The 21,427-nt window shown below is 48.0% G+C and overlaps 1 protein-coding gene across 4 annotated transcripts in view; it reads right to left on the bottom strand.

The window, feature by feature from the left end:
• Positions 1-21,427, bottom strand: part of LOC144688410 (protein CBFA2T1-like) — a 144,008-nt gene that overhangs the window by 7,891 nt on the left and 114,690 nt on the right. For all 4 annotated transcript variants that reach the window (XM_078554905.1, XM_078554907.1, XM_078554903.1 and 1 more), the window contains exons 5-9: positions 17,805-17,983; positions 13,820-14,046; positions 11,444-11,532; positions 8,751-8,943; positions 6,561-6,629 (exon numbers count right to left, since the gene is read on the bottom strand). In XM_078554905.1, coding sequence (XP_078411031.1) covers positions 6,561-6,629; positions 8,751-8,943; positions 11,444-11,532; positions 13,820-14,046; positions 17,805-17,983 — 757 coding nt within the window. The remainder of the gene's footprint in view (positions 1-6,560; positions 6,630-8,750; positions 8,944-11,443; positions 11,533-13,819; positions 14,047-17,804; positions 17,984-21,427) is intronic.

The following is a 21,427-nucleotide window of genomic DNA, read 5'->3' as shown; positions in this document are numbered from 1 at the left end:
GTTAGGAGAATGCCTGTGCCTGAGCTAAGAGCATGGCGTGCAGTCCAATGGGCAAGGCTGCCGCCAATCGGTCAGGTGGAGTGGGGCGGAGTTGGGTGGGGTTTCGGGCAGCCATGCAGCGCACTAAACTCTGGCCATCCAAGTGGTGGCCAGCACTCTCTGGGATGCGTTAAGGGGCCTTTAGACTTAACCAAGAGAGGTAGTACAACCAAGCTAACCCACGCATCTCTCTCTTTCATCCTGCATGAGGAGTACATCAGGAATATAGAGCCTGGTGAACTGAAGCAGTCTATGTCCAAATGCAGCAAGACCTGGACAATATCAAGGCTTGGGCTGACAAGTTTCAAGTAACATTCGTGCCACACAAGTGCCAGGCAATGACCATCTCAAACAAAAGAGAATCTAACCATCGCCCATTGATAAAATCAAAATTCTGCAGATGCTGAAAATCTAAAACAAAAACAGAAAATGCTAGAAAAACTCAGCAGGTCTGACAGCATCTGTGGAGTGAAAGACAGAGATAACGTTTCGAGTCCGAATAACTCTTTTCAGAGCTCTTGATGTTCAATGGCATTACCATCACTGAATCCCCCATTATCAACATCCTGGGGGTTACCATTGACCAGAAACTGAACTGGACTAGCCACATAAATACTGTGGCTACAAGAGCAGGTCAGAGGCTAGGAATTCTGCGAGGAGTAATTCACCTCCTGACTCCCCAAAGCCTGTCCACCATCTACAAGGCACAAGTCAGGAGTGTGATGGAAAAGTCTCCACTTGCCTGGATGAGTGCAGCTCCCACAACACTCAAGAAGCTTGACACCATCCAGGACAAAGCAACCTGCTTGTCACCACATCCACAAACATTCACTCACTTCACCACCGATGCACAGTAACAGCAGTGTGTACCATCTACAAGATGCACTGCAGGAATAAACCATACCTCCTTCAACAGCACCTTCCAAACCCATGACCACTACCAACAGCAGATAGATGGGAACACCACCCCCTGGAAGTTCCCCTCCAAGTCACTCACCATCCTGACTTGGAAATATATGGCCGTTCCTTCACTGTCGCTGGGTCAAAATCCTGGAACTCCCTCCCTAACAGCACTGTGGGTGTACCTACACCACATGGACTGCAGCGGTTCAAGAAGGCAGCTCACCACCACCTTCTCAAGGGCAACTAGGGATGGGCAATAAAAATTCTGGCCTAGCCAGCGAAGCCCACATCCCGTGAATGAATAAAAAAAAACTAGCGCTATGCCTCGTGGTGTACAGAGAGTGGAGATGACAGGGAAGAGAGCGACAGAGGTGTCTGGCTGCGCAGAGGGAGGAGCAGCACCCTCAGGAAAAATGGGCGGCTGGGGCTCCCACACATGCTGCTGAAGAGCCACGATGAGCTGTCGGTGGTCGGCGGCTAAGTATACCCACAGTCTCTCGATGCTGCCTTTCATTCCTGCAAATGACCGAGAACCAGTGTCGCTGAAGACTGTGCATATCTAGGGAACTGGTCGGTCACATATGCCAGCTACTGCAGGATTTGGTGCCACGGGGACATGGAGGGCATCCACTGCCAGTGGCTGTGAGAGTGACCACGGTGCTCAATTTTTACACCAGTGGCTCCTTTCAGGGCTCCATGTGTCACCTCTGTGGGATATCACAATCCCCCACCCACAAATGCACCCATGAAGTCATGGGTGTCATCTTCGCGAGGGTACACAGCTTCGTGCATTTCGCTTGGGAACAAGAGAGCCAGGATGCATGAGCAATTGGATTTGCCCAGGTCTCAGGTTTCCCACAGGTGCAGGGTGCGATTGACTGCACTCACATAGCGCTCAGATCTATGTCAAAACAAGGGGTCAACTATGTCAACCGCAAGGGCTTCCATTCGCTGAATGTGCAGCTGATGTGCAACCACCACAAACGCATCCTGCAGGTCTGCGCATGGTTTCCAGGGAGTGTCCACGGCTCTTTCTCAGTCGGTCACAGATCCCTGAAATCTTCCAGGGTCCACAGAGGCTGCAGGGTTGGTTCCTCGGGGACAAGGGCTACCCGCAGAGGCCATGGCTGATGACACCTGTGTGGCGGCCTCAGACTGCAGCAGAGCGATGCTATAATGAGGCTCATGCTGCAACTCGCAACTTGGTGGAGCAGACCATCGAGATGTTGAAAACGAGGTTCCGGTGCCTGCGCCAGTCTGGTGGAGTCCTGCAATACAGTCCGCAGTAGGTGTCACGCATTGCTGTCGTCTGCTGCACTCTTTACAACCTGACGCCGATATAGGGAGAGGTGCTGGCTGAGGAGGAGATGCAGGAGTTGGAGGTCTCCTCCGATGAGGAGGATGTCGATGGGGATGAGGGTGAGGAGGTCCTCGAAGGCGACGATGACGGGGATGAGTCCCTTGCACTGGTCAGACGAGGCAGGCGCGCTCGGGACACCCTCATAGCTGCTAGATTTGTGGAGCATGATAGCAACATGCAGTGAGGAGACACCATAGATCCTCACAGAGCCTCTGAGAATGTCTGACTCCTGTCTGGCTGAGGGCAGCGTATATACCCTCTGTGAGAATGCTCCTGTCTTGGAGATGCAGTGGAGGCCCTAATAGTTGCTCGATTACAGGAGGATGACAACATGCAGTGAGGACACTCCATAGACCTTCACAGAGCCTCTGAAAATGTCTGACTCCTGTCTGGCCAAGGCGGCTTGCTTGCGCTCTGTGATCAGGGCCATATCATAGAGACACAGCCATGAAACTTTAAAAGCATCTGATACTTTGTCAGCCTTCAGCACCTGACCCCTTCAGGAGCATAGGGTCACTGGCCACAGATGCTGATGAGATGGGGGCCAGCCTCATCTCAAAGGTGTTGAGAGCACACAGAGAGAATGATGGAACTCAGTAACACCACCCACGACATTTTGGCAGCAATGACAACACCATTGAGGTGCAGGCATCACTAATGTGTCCAGGGAGTGTGAGGCCGGACCATCACTTTGGTCTGAAGGCTGCACAAAGCACTGGGTAGAGGCCCTGGACTGAGACACCTGCCTTGATCTTGTGCAGAAAGGTTTCACATCTGAGTGACATGAACACTGCTCATCAGAACAAGGATCCATAGGCAGGGAGACATTCTTGGGAGTTTATTTACAATATGAACAATATGTACAAATGACTAACACCCATGCCCAGGCTGCGCAACTACATCTTAACTTTCCTAATCCTGCCACCATGTCTTGTGCTCCCTGGACATCCACAGCGGAGGCGCAGGCAGCCTGCTGACTGCTGCCGTGTTGACCTTACCAAATGTCCTCTTGAGAGCCGAGACCTGGAGGGCCCCGGCCTGCTTTCCGGGTCCTACTGTGTGGCAGTGGCACCCTCCTTAACCTGTGAAGCTGGAGCTGCTGGGGTCACAGGAAAAACGGATTCAGATGGGCCAGACTCTCCCGGAGTCACCTGGATGTGTAGCTCCAAGGTGTGCACCTGCTGATCCTCTTCTCTATGGGTGCCCGAGGGCCCCTGGCTGACTCCTTGAGGAGAAGGGGTAACTGGAATGAGCTCGAGCTGTCCCGCACCCCTCTCGCATACACACTGTTGGAGGCCAACTATGGCGTTGGCGATAGAGTTCAGCCCGCACAGCAGTGCAGGAGTGAAGTCCTGGACCAAGGTCTCCATCTTACCAGTGTTGACTTCAGTGTTTTGGCATGCCGGCACTATCACCTCAGCCTGAAGGTGGACGGACTCCTCCATCGTGCCTTGCAATCTGGGGAGTGCAGTGGACACCCTTTCCTGTCGTTCCCGAGCTTGCCTTTGCAGCTCCAGCAACTGTGACATGCCCGAGTCCAGAGGCTCCTCATCTGACACAGACTCAGCAAATTTCTGGCCTCCAGCAGTCCTCTCCGAGTGCCGGGGACCTGGGAAGTCCCTGCCTCCACCTGCTGTGGATCAGAAAGTGCAATGTGCTCACCAGTTTGTGATCCCGCGGCTACTCTAAAGCTAGGTCCCACCGAGGTGTGTGTCTCTGCGCCGGTGAAGGGCGAGTGCTGTGACAGGACTTCAGGGAGGGTTTCAGCAGATTTCTCTTCTGAGCTTCTCTTGGGGCTTGATTGGAGGCGCTGGGTCATGGACTCTCTTGGCTATTTCCCAGACGTGCCTGGCAGTGGCCTGTAAAACAGGACACATCACTCACAGCATGGTCGTCTGATGGATGTTGCACTGCTGGGTCCTCACTTGGTAGAGCAGCGCCGACCTTACTGTCAGCGCAGGAACGGTCCAGATCCTCGCCGGCCAGTTGGATGACTCTGTTTTCAAAGTCCGTGAGGATCTTGATTTCAGGCATTCCTTCACCAGTCTGCGAACTCTCCCTCTTGTTGTGTGCCAGCATGTCCTGCATGAATAGAGATGGAGAGAGTGTAAGCAGGATGCCTGCCAGGTGAAGGGTCATGAGGACTCGAAACGTCAACTTTATTCTTCTCTGCCGATGCTGCCAGACCTGCTGAGTTTTTCCAGGTAATTCTGTTTTTGTTTTACATGATAAGTATGCCTGGCACGTGTAGGTAGTGAGTGGTCCCATAGATGGGATGAGGACAATGAAGGTGTGTCTGAGAGAGTGAATGGTGATGTCCCTTGAACTGGCAGTGAGTGAGGGCTCTGTGGATGTGTCATGGGTTTGTGAGTGCGTGAGTTGAGAGTGATGAGTGATGATTTACCCTGGCGGAATGGAGATCATCATTCATCCTCTTGTGGCACTGGGTGGCTGTCCTCTTCTGCAGGGCATTGGCACTGATCACCACTGCCACCTGCTCCCAAGCAGGATTAGTGATGTTGCTGCCCCTCCTGTGGCCAGATCGGGGGTAGAGGACATCACACCACTGCGTCCAAAAGGTGCTCAAAGGATGCGTCATTGAACCTGGGGGGCTACAGTCTCTTTGCCTTTCAGGGCCATGTCTTCTTTGCAGCAGTCCTGGGCTGGAAGCACTGAGAGGTGTGCACGTGGCTGCACTTTAAATGTGGCGCCCGGTGTGATGAAGCGGTCAAGTGTTGGCGTGGTGGGCTAATGAGAGCCCGCCTGCCATGGAAATGGCGTGTTTCCCAGGACTGCATAATTAACGAAGCGAGATTGGGGCGATATGGCGTGAGAAGCCGCCATTGCGGCAGACGGGTAAAACGTCCGCTACCGCACTTAGTGCGAATCTAGGACGATCCTGTCCGCACAGTGCAGAAACAGGCCATTTGGCCCAGCTACTGTATGCTGGAGTTTATGCTCTACATAAGCCTCCTCTCAGCTAACCCTATCAAGTTAACCTATTTCCTCCCCTTGTGTGTTTATCCAGTTTTCCCTTAAATGCATCTATCCTATTTCTCTCAACTACTCCCCGTGGTAGTGAGTTCAACATTCTAACCATTCTCTGGATAAAGAAGTTTCTCCTGAATTCCCTATTGGATTTAATAGTGACTATATGGCATTAATGGCTCTAGTTCTGGTCTCCCCTTTAAGAGGAAACATCTTTTCTGTGTCTACCTTACCAAACCCTTTCAGAATCTTAAAAACCTCTTTACCAGGTCACCCTTCAGACTTATTTTTTTCTAGAGAAAAGAGCCTTCAATCTTTCCTGGTAAATATAACCGCTCAGTCCTGGTGTCACCTTTGTAAATCTTTTTCGCCTGTTCTTCAGTATCTCTATATTCCATTTATAACATGGCATTCAGAACAGCAAAACATACTCCCACAATGGTCGAAACAACATTCTAAACAAGCTTAACGTAACTTTTTTAGTTTTTCGTTTCTATCTCTTTAGAATAGTTTGATTCCTGTCAAGTTGGAGGCACTTGATAACCATCTTTTGATTGGAATCACTGTTGTTCTGTAGGCCAACATGGCAGGTAAAGAACTGTTCAGCAGATGAAGTAATCAGCAGACTAGCTTCTTTTCAAGTTGCTGATTAACAGATGATTAACGGCCAGAACACCAGGAAAACTCCCTGCACTACTTGTGCCTTTTAATTTTTATTATTCATTCTTGGGATATGTTTATCCCTGGCAAGGCCAGCGTTTATTGCCAATCGCTAGGTGCTCTCGAGAAGGTGATGGTCTGCCTTCTGCTTGAAGCTCAGTTGCCCATGTGGTAAAGGTCTTCCTAACAGTACCAGTATCCAGTCTGGCTCTACTGTGCCAATGGGGTTCTTCTCTGCTGGAGGGTTGGATGGCCTGTCCTTCTGAACTGTAACAACTCTGTGACTCTGTGGGTCGCTCATTAGGAAAGAGAATCAGGCACTGTCCCATACATTGTTAAAAGGGAAAAGGAAATTAAAACAAAGGTCGGGAATAAATAAGTGAATAGTCCATAGATATTAATCTATCATTCCATGACCTTACAGCACGACAAACTGACATCAAACAAATGTGGCGCCAGAGATTCTTTTAGTGCCATTTTATAATATTTTCCTTTAAAATCTCTTTCTTCAAATGGTCATTGCTTCAGTTTGTCCCTCTTCTCCCCCAGGTGGATTGGGTACTTCGGCATAAACCACAAACTGCATTAAATTAGCTCCAGTCTGGCTTACCTGCCTTTTTCCAGATCTCATCTGGGACGTAACCAGCCGATGGCCTATGACTGATCTCTCGCTGAAGCTCTGTGGAGATATAATTAAACTTCAAGTCGATTTGTTATCCAGTTTCTCCGCAACACACTCAAACCCTTACAAAAGTGGGATACTCGGTAAAAGGAATCTGCCACTGAGCCACTCCCTTTCCAGTGAAGAGGGATGCTCCAGCCACTTCAGCCCACTCTTCAGGTTCCCACGGCCAACTATTCAGAGCCCAACCTTAAGAAGTCAAATAGAGAAAAGGCTGGTGCAGAATTGACGTGTTCCTGGTGAACACACGATGATAGTTTGCCCCATGTACTGCAAAGGTATTAAGGGTTACACAGCTAAGGTGGGTACGTGGGATTAAGAGGCAGATCAGCCATGATCTAATTGAATGGCGGAACAGGATCAAAGGCCTCACTGTTCCTATTAACTTAGAAATTGCACTACGCTCCTATTGGAACTCCAGTGGGGGGGGCCATCCAATAGCAACAGGGGTTTTCTCGCATCAGGAGCCTGATGTTTCCAGGATTTCCAGCCTTTCTGTCTGAACAAGGCCGCCACCCTAACAGCATTGCCAGACTCCTTCCACTGCGAGCTTCTGGTTGCCATGCTGGCCAGGCCCTGCTCTAGGCCTGAAGGTTGGCACATCCAGAGAGGGAGTTCCAGATGGATCACGTGGGCCCCACCACTAGGGAGGGTGATCCAGGCCAAGGGAGCAGACCCCAGTCTGAAGAGTGCAAAATATCTTATTTAGAAAAAGTGAAAATGTGGACTGATCCCCTCACAAAGGGGGCCCCAGGGGCCTGGAATTTTCTGGGTGGGGTAGGGCTGTCAGCCCTGGTTGGACATATTCCTGGAGGTATCACATGACTTCCTGCCTCAAACTGCTCCGCCCTTACACTCATGCCATTGGTTGACCAACATGTCTACTCTTGTGGCACCCCACCTTCTCTCAGCCAATTGGAAAGCAAGCCTACTCTTCATTATCTGATTGACTGACAACCCAAAGAATTACCAAACAGCCTTTATTTTCCATGTCCAATATTTTTATAACTGGTTAAAAAAAAGTGTTCGGAGAAAATGCTCTCTCAGATGGACGTATAAGAACTCGTGGCATAATTTCGAAGCAGAGCAGGGGAGTTCTTTTCAACATCCCGGTTAATATTTGTCCCTCAACCCAAATCATGAAAATAACCCTGGATGATCTGGTCATTATCACACTGTTGTTTGTGGCAGCTTGCTGTGCACAAATTGGTTGCCATGTTTCCTACATTACAACAGTGACTACACTTCGAAAAGAACTAACTCTGAGGTGCTCGGGGACATCCTGAGGTCATGAAAAGGCGCTATATAAATGAAAGTTGGTCTTTCTTCCTTTAATTGGAAGTGTTGCCATGAGGAGCAGTGTTGAAAGAGACCTGAATTGTACCACGACCTGGACTATCCCCGGTGACTCAGTTGGTAAAAGCAGTGAATAGCTGAGTCAAGCAGACAGCAAGGGTTCCAACTTAGTGCCGAGTTAGCCAATTTCAGCTGGGTTGGCAATATCAATACAACAATCGGTCTTAGAGGCTATGGGGTAGCTGGCATGGGCACTGGAAAAATTAGATGGTGAGAGAGCAAGGGCAGTGCACCCTGTACCCGACTATTTTACACCTGAACTGGGAAAGGTGTGACCGATGGCACTGGCCACTCAAGCTGAAAAGGCCAGCATTAAGATTGCTCGGCTTGGCGAGTTAGATAAAATTTACAAAGCAATTTAAAGAGGATTAAAAGAAAACGAGTAAGACAGGTAAATGTCAAGTCCTTAGTCCTGGTCTTCAGGTGTGTAGAGTTGCAGAAACAGAACACCACACGGTCAATCCATGGTCCACTATGGGGACATTTTGACTTTGTGTGATAGTGTAAAATGGTTGATTGCGATTTGGCAGCCTGCTTTACACTGAATCACCCATTTCACATTCTTTGTGGTTTTTATTTGCACTGATTTAACTACCAGCCATTCCATGCCATCTCGTGCAATCAGAATTACCCTCGTCTGTTTTCAGGTACCTCTCTCTTTTTCTCCCTCACACCAGTATCTATGCATCAACTTAGTTAAATCCACACTCTCTTCAAAACAGCGACGGAGAACCAACAGAGTGAATCCTCTGCCCTACTCACCGGATTGAATGGTGTCTGTATTCCCGGGGCTGAGCTGTCGGAGGTGAGCGCTGCCTCCCTTTCGCACGTCCTCGGTGTCATTGTAACGTCTCATCCAGTAGTTCAGCTCTTCCCGGTCAGCCTCTTGGCAGCGGCAGAGGACGGCCAGTGAGCGACGAGTCTTCTCCACCATGTCCATGATGCAGTTCAGGAGCTGAAAGTAAAGCAGACGCTTTTGTTTCCAATGTGACCTAGCTCCGTCTGCTTGGCTCTATTTCGGGCAACAAGACACCGGTGAGATTCTGTAAAACCCAACTCACGTCAGCTTTCCCCCAGCCTGCGATTAGAAGCCAAAAGCATTGGCGGAGAGAGAAAATCTTGCTGCTGGCAAGTGTGGACTGGGCCGCAATCAGACCTGACTTGCCAATCAATCAGCACCCTTTTTCTCATACAATATAAATTGTTGCCCCTTTGAAATTTGGCATTCATGCTTCCGTCCTGATGAGTGCAAGACAAAAAGCTTCAACAGCACGTCTCTTTCTTTCAGCAACATTCGAGAACTCTTGAAGTTAAATCAGTGGTTCGGTCTTGGCTGGAGTTTTGGGGGCAATTCTGGGCCCAACACTTCAGGAAAGATGCAAAGGCTTTAGAAAGGGCGCAGAGGTGGCACGGTGATAATGTCACCAGACTGCCCAGAAGCCCAGGCTAATGCTCTGGGGACAGGGTTCAAATCCCACCATGGTAGCTGGTGGAATTTGAATTCAATTAATAAATAAATAACTCTGGAGCTGAAAACGAGGCCGGAATTTTTCGCTCGTCGGGCGGGTCTGCGCCCGGCCTGAACGGGCGTAAAATGACGGGTGATGATGTCGGGCGAGCTTCCCAACGTCATCGCACACTCGCGCAATATTTTGGTCGGCGGGCGAGGGTAGGGAGTCGGTAGCGTGCCCGCCGACAATTAACAAGATCGTTAAAGATCTAATTAAATGTACTTTTTTGCTGCTCGTCCAACCTTACGGTTGGCGGGGCAGGCGTAAAGGCCAAGCCGCCCTTTGGATTTTTTGTGAAACCTCATCCATGGGCGGGGTGAGGTTTCGATCGGCCGTTAAAATAAGGAATAAAAAATTTTTCTAATTTCTAACGTGTCCCTACTCATGTGACCACAGAGTCATATGAGGGGACATGGTATTAACATTTTTATAACACCCCTCACCCCCCCCCCCTCCCCCCACCCGGCCCCCCCACCCCCCACGCCCAGGCAGCGCTGAATGCTGCAGCGCGTGTTTGACGCTGGGCAAGCCTTAATAGGCCCAGCAGCGTGAAACCACAGTCGACTGGAAAACCCCGGTCTTAGTCTCAGTGTTAGGTTGTTGCAAAAATCCATCTGGTTTTAGCAAATCTGCTGTCCTCACTTGATCTGGCCTATGCCAGACCCTCAGCAATGTGGTCGACTCTTTTAACAGCCCTCTGGCAATGGCCCAGCAAGCCAGTTAGGGATGGGCAACAAATGCTGGCCTTGCCAGTGATGCCCACATCCCAAAAGAGAATAAAACAGGAGGCTTACCAGGATGTTCCTGAGGATGAGGGACTTCAGTTTTTGGCAGAGGTTGGAAAAAAAAACTATTCCGTTCGGAACAGAGAAGGTTAAGTAATGACGTATGAGAAGGTTTCACGATGATGGGAGGTTCTTATAGAGCGCACAGAGAATAATTATTCTATCTGGCGAACGGGTCAACAACCAAAGGGCACAGATTCAAAATCACTGACAAAAGGCCTAGGGGTGGGATGAGGAGAATTTTTTTCATTCAGAATTATCAGGACCTGGAACTCTCCTACCTGAAAAGATGGTGGGAGCAGGTGTCATGAATAATTTTATAAGGGAGTTGGAGAGGTATGTTGAGGATGAGAGGCTTACAGGGTTACGAACAAAAAGGTGTGTGGGATGAAATATAACTGCGCTTTCAAAGAGCTAGCAGAGACATGATGGGCTGAAGGGGATCTTCCTATGCTGAGAGTTTCTATGGGCAGGGTTCTTTGGATGGTGGAGTCTCCCGCCCTGCCATCCAAAGAGTTAGTGGGGAACACATGCCCGCTGATCACGGTAGCCCCATAGCCATTAGATTGGCCAGCAGTTCTGTAGTCCCAGCAGCGCCAGTAGCAGCAACAGCCAGGACAGCTAGTACCCAGGCTGCAAGTCCCAGAGTCCAGGACTTTTTAAGGCAGGGGTTCTAATGGTGGGGAGTGAAGGTGAAGCCCGGAGGGAGGTGCGGATAGGGAGGGTGGGAGTCTTGATAGAAAGGCTAGGGGGAGGGAGCATCCATGGGGGTGGGGGTGTAGGGGAGGGGTCATGTGGTGTGGGCTGCAGATCTTGGGGGAGGGTGCCTGATATGGAAAGGGGTCCCTTGAGAGAGGTGCCACTCCCCCGTTCCTGCCTGAGGCCCAAGCAGGGTGACCTGATGGACTTTCCCCCCTCCTTGCCCCTAAACTCCTCCTGTCAGCCTCAAAATTGAGACCGGGTGGGATGCAGCCCTTATAAATGGCCTTAATTGGGGTGAGGGCCAGCGGGTCACCCTAGGCCTTGCCTGCCCCATGTAAAATTATGGACAGGTTGGGGGCACCAACAGAACTGCTTGCAAACCCTCCGATGGGGATCCGTAAAATTCTGCCCCATGTTTCAATGGGAAGGACATGGAGAAGGAGGAGTCAGCACCTACATGATCCAAATGTTTCCATTCTTCAGCCCACTCCCGGTCCGTCAGTCGATGGTCGATCATCTCTTCCTGATACACTCCACGCGATCCTCCTGTGCAGAAAAAGGAAGGAATGAAAAGTTAATGGTCTTGAAGTTGCATGTTGTCTTTACTCATGTTGTAAAGAAAGCTTTTGGCATACTGGCCTTCATAAATCAAAGTACTGAGTATAGGAATTGGGATGTTATGGTGAGGTTGTATAAGACATTGGTGAGGCCAACTTTGGAGTATTGTGTGCAGTTCTGGTCGCCTAACTACAGGAAGGATATCAGTAAGATTGAGAGAGTGCAGAGAAGATTTACTAGGATGTTGCCGGGTCTTAAGGAGTTGAGTTACAGGGAAAGATTAAACAGGTTAGGACTTTATTCCTTGGAGCCTAGAAGAATGAGGGGAGATTTGATAGAAGTTTACAAAATTGTGAGGGGTATAGACAGAGTAAATGCGAGTAGGCTCTTTCCACTTAAATTAGGAGAGATAAACACGAGAGGACATGGCTTTAGGGTGAAAGGGGAAAGGTTTAGGGGGAACATTAGGGGGAACTTCTTCACTCAGAGAGTGGTGAGAGTGTGGAACGAGCTACCATCTGACGTGGTAAATGCGGGCTCTCTCTTAAGTTTTAAGAATAAATTGGATAGATACATGGATGGGAGAGGTCTGGAGGGTTATGGACTAGGTGCAAGTCAATGGGACTAGCGGAATAATATTTCGGCACAGACTAGAAGGGCCGAATGGCCTGTTTTCTGTGCTTTAGTGTTCTATAGTTCTATGTATGAAGAGCGTGTCAATCCCTTGAAGACTTGAAAATCTCTTTCCAAAGCTGCAACCAATCTTTCAAATGTATAATACGAGAAAACTGGGAGGTTAAAAGGTAGCCACCAAAACTCCCAAAAAGTCAACACGAGATGGAACCTACATTCTGTCTAAGTTCAGAGTGGACACTTCACCATGCCAGGATAAAAGTTTGTAAGTAGGATCCTGCTCTGATGAGAGCTCCCTATACCACATTGAAATTTAACCAGTAAAATCCACCTTCGCCCATGGTTGCTTACCAAGTCTCGGGTGTCTAAAAAGATGAGCCAACTCTTAACTGGATCCCAAGTCAGATGATGACGAATGAAACTAGACGTCAATCTTTTTCCTTGATAATAGACTTATTTACAGAATGCAGCATTGTTACATAGTTCTGCCTTCTAACTACAACCCCTAGTGTCCCAGTGGTCTCTATTTATAAGTGCTCTATGTACTTAAACAATGCCCTCCATCTGTGCATCTTAACAATATAATTAACATACCATTAGCAGCAACAAGATTGTTCTGAGGGGAAAAGAGTCCAGCTTGCTCCCCATACGACTCCACTCCTGAGGGTGGTCATGTGCAACTCTCTGGTAGCTTGTCCAGGAGACCATTCTTGGTCAGTGATGGTCGACTGATTGATTGTGGGTAGTGGCAGTGAGCATCCCAGCCGGGATGATCCTATTCTTGACCTGTTTACCCACACTCATTTCTCTCCAGGGCCATTGGACAACCTGGCTGATCTATATTTTCTCCCCCTCTTTCAAGCCAAGGGCACTGATGTCAACTGTAGCACCCAAAACTATCAGCCATGACTTTGTTGACAGCATGCTCACCTTGGAGTCAGGAGGTCGAGGGTGTTAGTTGCAATCCAGAGACTTGAGCACAGATGTCTATCTAAGCCGGCCCTCCTGAGGGACTGCTGCACTATAGGGAGGTATCGTTTCTCAGATGAGGTATTGAGCCAAGGCCCTGTCTACAGCCCCCTGCTCCACCCAAATACAATTGCTGTGGCTCAGGGGGTAGCACTCTTGCCTTTGAGTCAGAAGGTTGTGGGTTCAAACTCCCACCCTAGAGATTATTGCATAAGAGTCTAGGCTGACACTCCAGGGTAGTACTGAGAGAACGCAGTGCTGTCATTCAGATGAGATGATGTGAAAGATCCCATGGCAGAAGAAGAGTTCTCCCCAGCACGTGGCCAATATTCATCCCTCAACCAACATCATTAAAAAACTGATCATCTCATTGCTGTTTGTGGGGATCTTGCAGTGTGCAAATTAACTGCTGTGTTTCTGAAATTTCAACAGCAACTACATTTGAAATGTACTTCATTGGATGTAAAGCACTGATGCCAGTGCTGAGGTCACTATATAAATGCAAGTCTTTCTTTCTAACTGACCCACAAAACCAACCTTGAGTCTCTCTCTCTCTCCAACTAGCAAAACCATGCCATTCCTGCCCTCTATGAAGACACAGCTCTTAATAAGAATGGGCATCACCATAGAGCCCACAGTGCGACCAACCTGTGCCCATGCCTGAACTGCTCACCGTGATGCCTGTGTCGATCTCTGTATTCAGGAAGTCTCTGGGGGTCTCTGTACAGGTGATTCATGGCCACGTCATCCAGGCTGTAGTGCTGTAGAGGAGGAGGAGTTGGGTGCAGCTGCCCGTTCGGTGGGTGAGGTAAGCCAATGTTTGGGCTGTGTCGTTGGGCAGGGCTAATAGTGCACACCCTCTTCGCTGGGGGATCTCGGTCAAAGCCATTTTCTTTATTCCTGAGGAGAGGGGGGGATAAGTCCATAGTGAATCAAAGCTTTCAGGAGAAGAATCCCTAGTTCACAGGCTTAAAAATTAAACTTAACGTATTGCTGAAAAGAGAGACAGGTTGCCGAAGTTTATTGTCTTGTACTCATCGGGACAAATGCAAGAATGCCAAATTTAAAACAATCACAGCGATTTATACTACAGGAGAAAAGGGTGCTGATTGGTTGGCAACTTGACTCTGATTGGTTGAGCCCTTGCCATGGAGAAAGCACCGGGGATCTACAGGATCCCCAAGTTCCCAGGTAATTCGAAAAGGCGCAAGGTTTGAGCATATTCCTTTTGTTTGAAGAGAACGGGTCCCTGTGTATGTATGAAATTTGAAACGTTTGAAATTTGACATTCTTGAGTTTGTCCTGATGAATGCAAGATGAAAATCTTTGGCAGCGCGTCACTCTTTTCAGCAGCGCTCAGGTTCTGTATTACCAAACAACTGTTTAAACTTGTGTAATTTATGTAAGCAAGATAGATATTGGCTGGAACACCGGGGGGGAACTCCCTTGATCTTCAAATTCGTGCCATGGGGTCCATCTGAAAGGGCAGGAGAGGCCTAGGTTTAACGTTTTGCCTGAAAGAATTACCTCAGAGTGCAACACTCAGCATTGCACTGAAGCGACATCCTAGATTCACTTCTCAATTCTCGAACATAAACATTGAATGCACGACCTTCTGGCACAAAGGTGAGAGTGCTACCGCTGAGCCATAGTTGATACATAAATATGGTTTTATTTCCATAGTTAGGCACCAGCTTTGGTTCAGTGGGTAGCACCCTCACCTCAGTGCCAGAAGATTGTTGGTTCAAGGGTGGTGAATCTTTAGAATTCTCTACCCCAGAGGGCTGTGGGAGCTCAATCATTGAGCATATTCAAGACAGAAATCGATAGATTTCTGGAGACTTAATGACATCAAGGGATACGGGGATAGTGTGGGAAAGTGGCGTTGAGGTAGATGATCAGCCATGGTCTAATTGAATGGTGGGGCAGGCTCGATGGGCTGAATGGCCTACTCCTGTTCCAATGTTCAAACCCCACTCCAGAGATTTCGGCACATATTCTACACTGACACACCAAGTGGAATTTAGTTCCCGTGACAGGGGTCCCACCCAGGTCACTTTTGTGGGGTAGGCCCAATGTGATTTAAGTGCGCTTGGGGCATTTGTCCAATGTCAGGCCTGGCACTAGGAGAAGTGGCTGCCACCAGTAATGCTCTGAGGCCCAGCCCAAGGATCATAGTGGGATCCCTGGGCACAGGTGAGTGGGGCAGGATTGGCATTGTGGGGAAGGGGTCGCAGGGGGTGGGGAGGAGGGGGGGGGTTGTGGGTGCAGGTCAGGAGGGTCGGAGGCAAGGGCGGGCGAGGGACTTTCAATGCCCTCCTCCCAACCCCCCATCCTTCCCAATGCCGGGTCCCTTAATCGGGCACTGACTGTCTGACATTGAGGGACTCACCTCAATGAGGCTGCAGGCAAACCTGACAAGAGCTTGCTGGGCGACCTTCAGAAGCCACAAGGCAATCATGTGAGTCCCGTTAAATCCCTGAGCCATGACTAAATTCTAGTGGGCTCAGGGATAATTGGTCTCAAGTGCCTCATTAATGAGCCTAATTGTCATCCCGCCACCTAATTGGATTCCCGCGTTGGGCCCTATCTGCTAGCGCCACCCCCCCCCTCGATTTAATTACGGACAGTTTTCCTGACACCGTGAATCAGACACGGCTGCTCCCATCTGATTCTCCCAGCCCCTCCCACCATCATGCCCACTCTGGTCGGCTCCACTAAGCTCCCCACCCAGTGCGTTACTGAGGGAGTGCCGCACTGTTAGAGATGCCATCTTTCGGATGAGACGTTAAACCAAGGCCCCTTTTCTCTCTCAGGTGGACCCAAAAGATCCCATAGCACTATTTTGACGAGGAATAGGGGAGTTCTCCCTAAGGTCACAAAAGACTCCCAGATACAACTTACAGAAATCCAGATATTATATTCAAGGATTGATAGCGTGGACACCGCCGCAGTGTTGATGCGTTTGCAACTTGAGGTCTTTAAACTTTTTTGTAAGTACGCTGTGACATTTTACTCCTCGAGCCCAAGATGTACATCAGTATTGCTCCAATAATTCTTGTTATGATGAAGATAGGCTGTCCAATTTCAGCGAGCTTGTATTTCTTTTGACATTTCTGTTCATGGCACTAGTCATTTCTTTGGACTGGCAGTCTGTCCCTTATCATCTCCCCTGCCACCATACCCCACCACAACCGTGCACCCCACCCCCCCACCCCCCCAAACCCCCATCACCCCCTCCCTTGTTGGCACATGACTAAAGCTTCTTGGATCAGATCCAATTCCACTTAATTCTCTCATCCCTCGAAGCAAAGCGGCAGGAAGTTCACTAACAGATCACGCAATGTCTTACTGTAGTGGTTTCACAAAAAGGATCTTTACAGGGCTTGGCAAGTCTAAAAACTAATGAGGCAACAAGTATTAATTTATGCTTTTGTTAAGCACATTCTCGAGCCTTTCCTATTAAGTAACAATCTGCGATAGTGAACGTTTGAGAGAGTGAGAGAGAGAGATGCCCCTAGCTCATGAAAGGAGCAAGATAAATGCAAAGTCTTCCTTTCTTTTTCACGGCAATGCAACAAAAACGATGAGAAACCTCGTCACTTTTACAGAGCCAACCTTACTGTCACGGAATAAAATCACAGAATAGTTACAGTACAGGAGGCTATTCGGCCCATTGAGCCCATGCCGTCTTTCGCATGAACAGTTTAGCCAGCCCCACTTCCCTGTTCTTTCCCCATAGCATTGCTATTTTTTTCCTTTATGTGCTTACCCAATTCCCTTTTCAAAGTGATAATTGAATCCGCCTCCACCATGCCCGCTGTCAGTGCATTCCAGATCCCCATCACTCACTTTTTAATGAAATAAAAGCAAAATGCTGTGGATGCTGGAAATCTGAAACAAAAACTGAAAATGCTGGAAAAACTCAGCAGGTCTGACAGCATCTGTGGAGGGAGAAACAGAGTGGACGTTTTGAGTCCGAATGATCCTTCTTCAGAGCGGCTTCTTCAGCTCTGAAGAAGAGTCATACAGACTTGAAATGCTAACTCTGTTTCTCTCCCTCCACAGACGCTGTCAGACCTGCTGAGTTTTTCCAGCATTTTCTGTTTTTGTTTCACTTCTTAATGAAGTTTTCCTCATGTCGCCTTTGACTCTTTTGCCAATCATCTTAAATTCGTATTCTCTCATTTTGACCCTTCCGCCTATGGGAAGTTTCTCTCTATTTATTTTGTTTAGACTCTTCGTGATTTTGAACACCTTTATCAAATCTCCCCTCAACTTCCTCTTCCCTAAGGAGAACAACCCCAGCTCCTCTGATCTAACCTCATAATTGAAGCCTCGCAGCCCTTGAACCATTCTTGTAAATCTCTTCCGCACCCTCGCTAAAGCCTTCACAACCTTCCTAAAGTGTGGTGCTCAGAATTGGGAACAATACTCCCGTTGAGGTTGAACCATTGTTTCATAAAGTCCGTTGCTGAGGTTTCCTGAACAACTGTGCCACAGAGGCAGTTTGGTTACATTGATTGCCCTTTAAAATCTTGCACGTTGTGCCCATTTCCGTCACATTTACTTCCTGTCACATTTTAAACTGCCACACTCCTGACTCATGTGCGCAGGAGGATCTGCGGGATGTAATGATTTTTGTAGATCGGGTTTACCTTTCTGGGCTGCTCCTCTTCCCGTTCTCGTTGACCTCCAGCAGGTCCGTTGAGTTGACGGGGGACGTGGCGTTGGCATTCAGCAGCAGGTGCTCGTGTTGTGCCAGGTACTGAGCTGGCGTTTGTTTCGCAGAGCGGGCACAGTGTAGTAGCTCCCGCTGCAGCAAGGGCAGGTTGGCCTGGGAAAACAAAAATCAGACAAGGCCTCACCACCATCTCCAAATACTATCCATAGTTTCCATTGTCATCAGCTACAGCAGCTTGCATTTATATAACGTCTCGAACATAGTAAAATGTCCCAAGGCGCTTTACAGGAGCATTATCAAACAAAATTTGACACCGAACCACATAATGAAATATTAGGACAGGTGGTCAGAGAGGTAGGTTTTAACGATCGTCTTAAAGGAGGGAGGACAGAAAGAGAACTGAAGAGGTTTAGGGAAAGAATTCTAGTGCCTAAGACCCTAGGCAACTGAAGGCACAGCCATCATTAGCAGCGTTATGATAAAAGGAGATACGCAGGTGGTCAGAATTGGAGATCCTAGAAGGTTATTAGGGCTAGAGATTATTACAGGAATGGAGAGAGATGGGGCCATTGAGGGATTTGAACACAAGGATGAAAATTTTCAAATTTGTCAAACTGGGAGCCAATGTAGAATCACAATCAGAGGTCATTGTAAATCTAATGAATAAATGGCAAATTTCAATTCAGAGGAAAGCAACATCTTTCGAGAAAAACAAGGAATATAACAAAAAAGATGAATATTTAACATGCTTTCTCCCTACTTCTGTATTTCTCTCATGCCTTATCCCAACCACACAGAATGTGGCCAATATACGTGGTGGGATAGTCTAGTAGTTATGCTACTGGACAATAAAAGTGTCTTGTACGAATAATTCAAATCCCACTGTGGAAGTCTGAGATCATGAAATTGTCAGTAAAAATCCAACTGATTCACTCATGTCCTTTAGGGAAGGAAACCAGCCATTCTTATCCCATCTGGGCCCATATGTGACTCCAGCCCCACACCGATGTGTTTGAATCTTCAATGCCCTTTGACGTGGCCTAGTAAGCCACCCAGTCATAGCAAAGTGCCGCCAGAGGTTCAAGAAGGTCCACCACCACATTCTTAAGGGTATCTAGGGATGGGCAATATCTCTGGCTCGGCCACATTCCGAATATTAGGTCCAGTTCCGGTCACCACGCTTTAACAAGGATGTGAGGATCCTTGAGAAGCTGCAGAGGAGGTTTACCAGAATGGTTCCAAGGCATGGGGAATTTTGGCAACAAGAAATTGGGTTGGAGAAGCTGGGGTTGTTCCCCTTGGAGCAAAGAAGATTGAGGGGAGATTTGAGAGAGATGTACAAGATTATGACAGCATTAGAATAGGTAAGATAGACAAAAAAAAAGTTGCTTCCATTAGCTGATCATACAAAAGCATGGGGACACAGAGTTAAAGTTTTGGGTAAGGGGTGCAAGGGAGACATGAGCAAAAACATTTTTATGCAGCGAATGGAAATGACCAGGAACTTGCTGCCTACCAGGTTGGTGTAAATGGAGATGATCAATGATTGCAAAAGGAAATGCGCTTGAGGGAAATAAACTTGCAGAGCTACAGGGATAGAGCAGAGTAATTTTTTTTGAAATTCATTCATGGGATGTGGGCGTCACTGGCTAGGCCAGCATTTGTTCAGAGGGCATTTAAAAGTCAGTCACATTGCTGTGGGTCAGGAATCACGTGTAGGCCAGGCAAGGATGGCAGATTTCTTTCCCTAAAGGACATTAGTGAACCAGATGGGTTTTTATGACAATCAGCAATGGTTTTGTGGTCACCATCAGACTTATAATTCCAGATTTTTGTTGAATTCAAATATTTCACCATCTGCTGTGGTGGGATTTGAACCCAGGTACCCAGAGCATTACTAGTCCAGTGACAATACCATTATGCCACCACCTCCCCTAAAACGGGACTGATTGGATTGATCTACAGAGGGCCAGGTTTAGACTAGATTGCGTTTTATACGATCCCAGTTTTTGCCTCAAATGCTATATTTGGAAGTTCTTTCCAAGTACTGATCTCTCTCTATATGAAAAATTTCCTGCTATCACTCCTGAATTTATTCAATTTTGGCTTGATTTTGAAACTAAATGTAATGTATTTTTTGGGAGCTGTAGCTGACTGGGTAGCACTCTTACCTTGTGAGCTGGAAGGTTGTGGGTTCAAGTCCAACTCCAGAGACTTGAACCCCTAATCTAAGCTGACGTTCCAGTGCAGTACTGAGGGAATGCAACACTGTCGGAGGTGCTATCTTTCAGATGAAACATTAAACTGAGGTCCCAACTGCCCTCTCAGGCGGACTCAAAAGATCCCATAGCACTATTTCGAAGAAGAGCAGGAGCATGCTCAGCTGTGCCCTGGCCAATACTTATTCCTCAACCAACAGATTATCTGCGTATTATCACTTTGCTGTTTGTGGGACCTTGCTGTGCGCAAATTGGCTGCTGCAATTCCTACATTACAACAGTGGCTACGCTTCAGAAGTACTTCATTGGCTGTGTAGTGTTTTGAGGTCATGAAAGGTGCTATATAATTGCAAGTCTTTCTTTCCTTTTGTGTTCCAAATTAATCTTACCCATAATGTCACCTGTCATATATCTCAGTACAATCAGCTCTCAGTTTGCCTCTTTTGAACAGGCTCATGATACACACAGCTCAAAATCTTCCAGCAATGATATTCCCAATCAGCAGAGATAAAATCTCAAGGTGGGGCCGGGGGGGGAATGGGTCCTTTAATTACTAACTGCAGCTCTGCCTTGCAAAGTGTTTGATTAGATGAAGCAGAAGTGGATCCTTCACACGTACCTCTTGCAATGTGCTACGCTATCCAACAACGCTGAGCTCCAGCTACAAGACAGCCAACACGATAGCGCAACAATGTTTTTTTTTTGGACAACAGCCTGTGTTGTCAAGGGGAGCCAGAAAAAAAATGAAAGATCTGGCTCGGTGTGTCTTGAGATGACAGTGAAATCTGAAACACTAACACACTCCCAGTAACAAACCAGTCGAGTGTGTTAATGTGCAATAAAAATATCTTCATTTCCTAGGCAACGGGGACCCAAGTCCCACTGCTGACTCATTGGGAAGATTCGGACTGGGTTACATCGAAATAAATAGAATGTACAGCACCGAAACAGGCCCTTCAGCTCAAATGGTCTATGCCATTGTTCATGGTCAAGCTTTTGGTCACCTGTCCTAACGTGTCCTTATGTGGCTTGGCTTTGACCTTTGTTGGTAATGCTCCTATAAAGTGCCTTGGGACATTTTACCACGTTTAAAGTGCTATATAAATGCAAGATTTCGTAATGGCTCTACCTGAGCCTCCCCCCGTCCTTCTTCATCTCACCCTAACACAATATCCTTCTGTTCCTTTCTCCTTCACCTACTTATCTAGCTTCCCCTTAAATGCATCTATGCTGTTTATCTCAACAACTCCCTAGTGGGAGCAAGTTCCAAATTCTCAGCAGTCTCTGGGTAAAGAGGTTTCTCCAGGATTCCCTATTGGATGACTCGGTTTACTCAAGCGGCTGCCATTACACAGTGCGATCTTGGACTGCTTGCTCA

Source organism: Cetorhinus maximus, chromosome 13, assembly GCF_964194155.1.
Source record: "Cetorhinus maximus chromosome 13, sCetMax3.hap1.1, whole genome shotgun sequence".
In the NCBI taxonomy this organism is placed as follows: Eukaryota; Metazoa; Chordata; class Chondrichthyes; order Lamniformes; family Cetorhinidae; genus Cetorhinus; species Cetorhinus maximus.
This window is presented reverse-complemented; position numbering and strand designations above follow the sequence as displayed.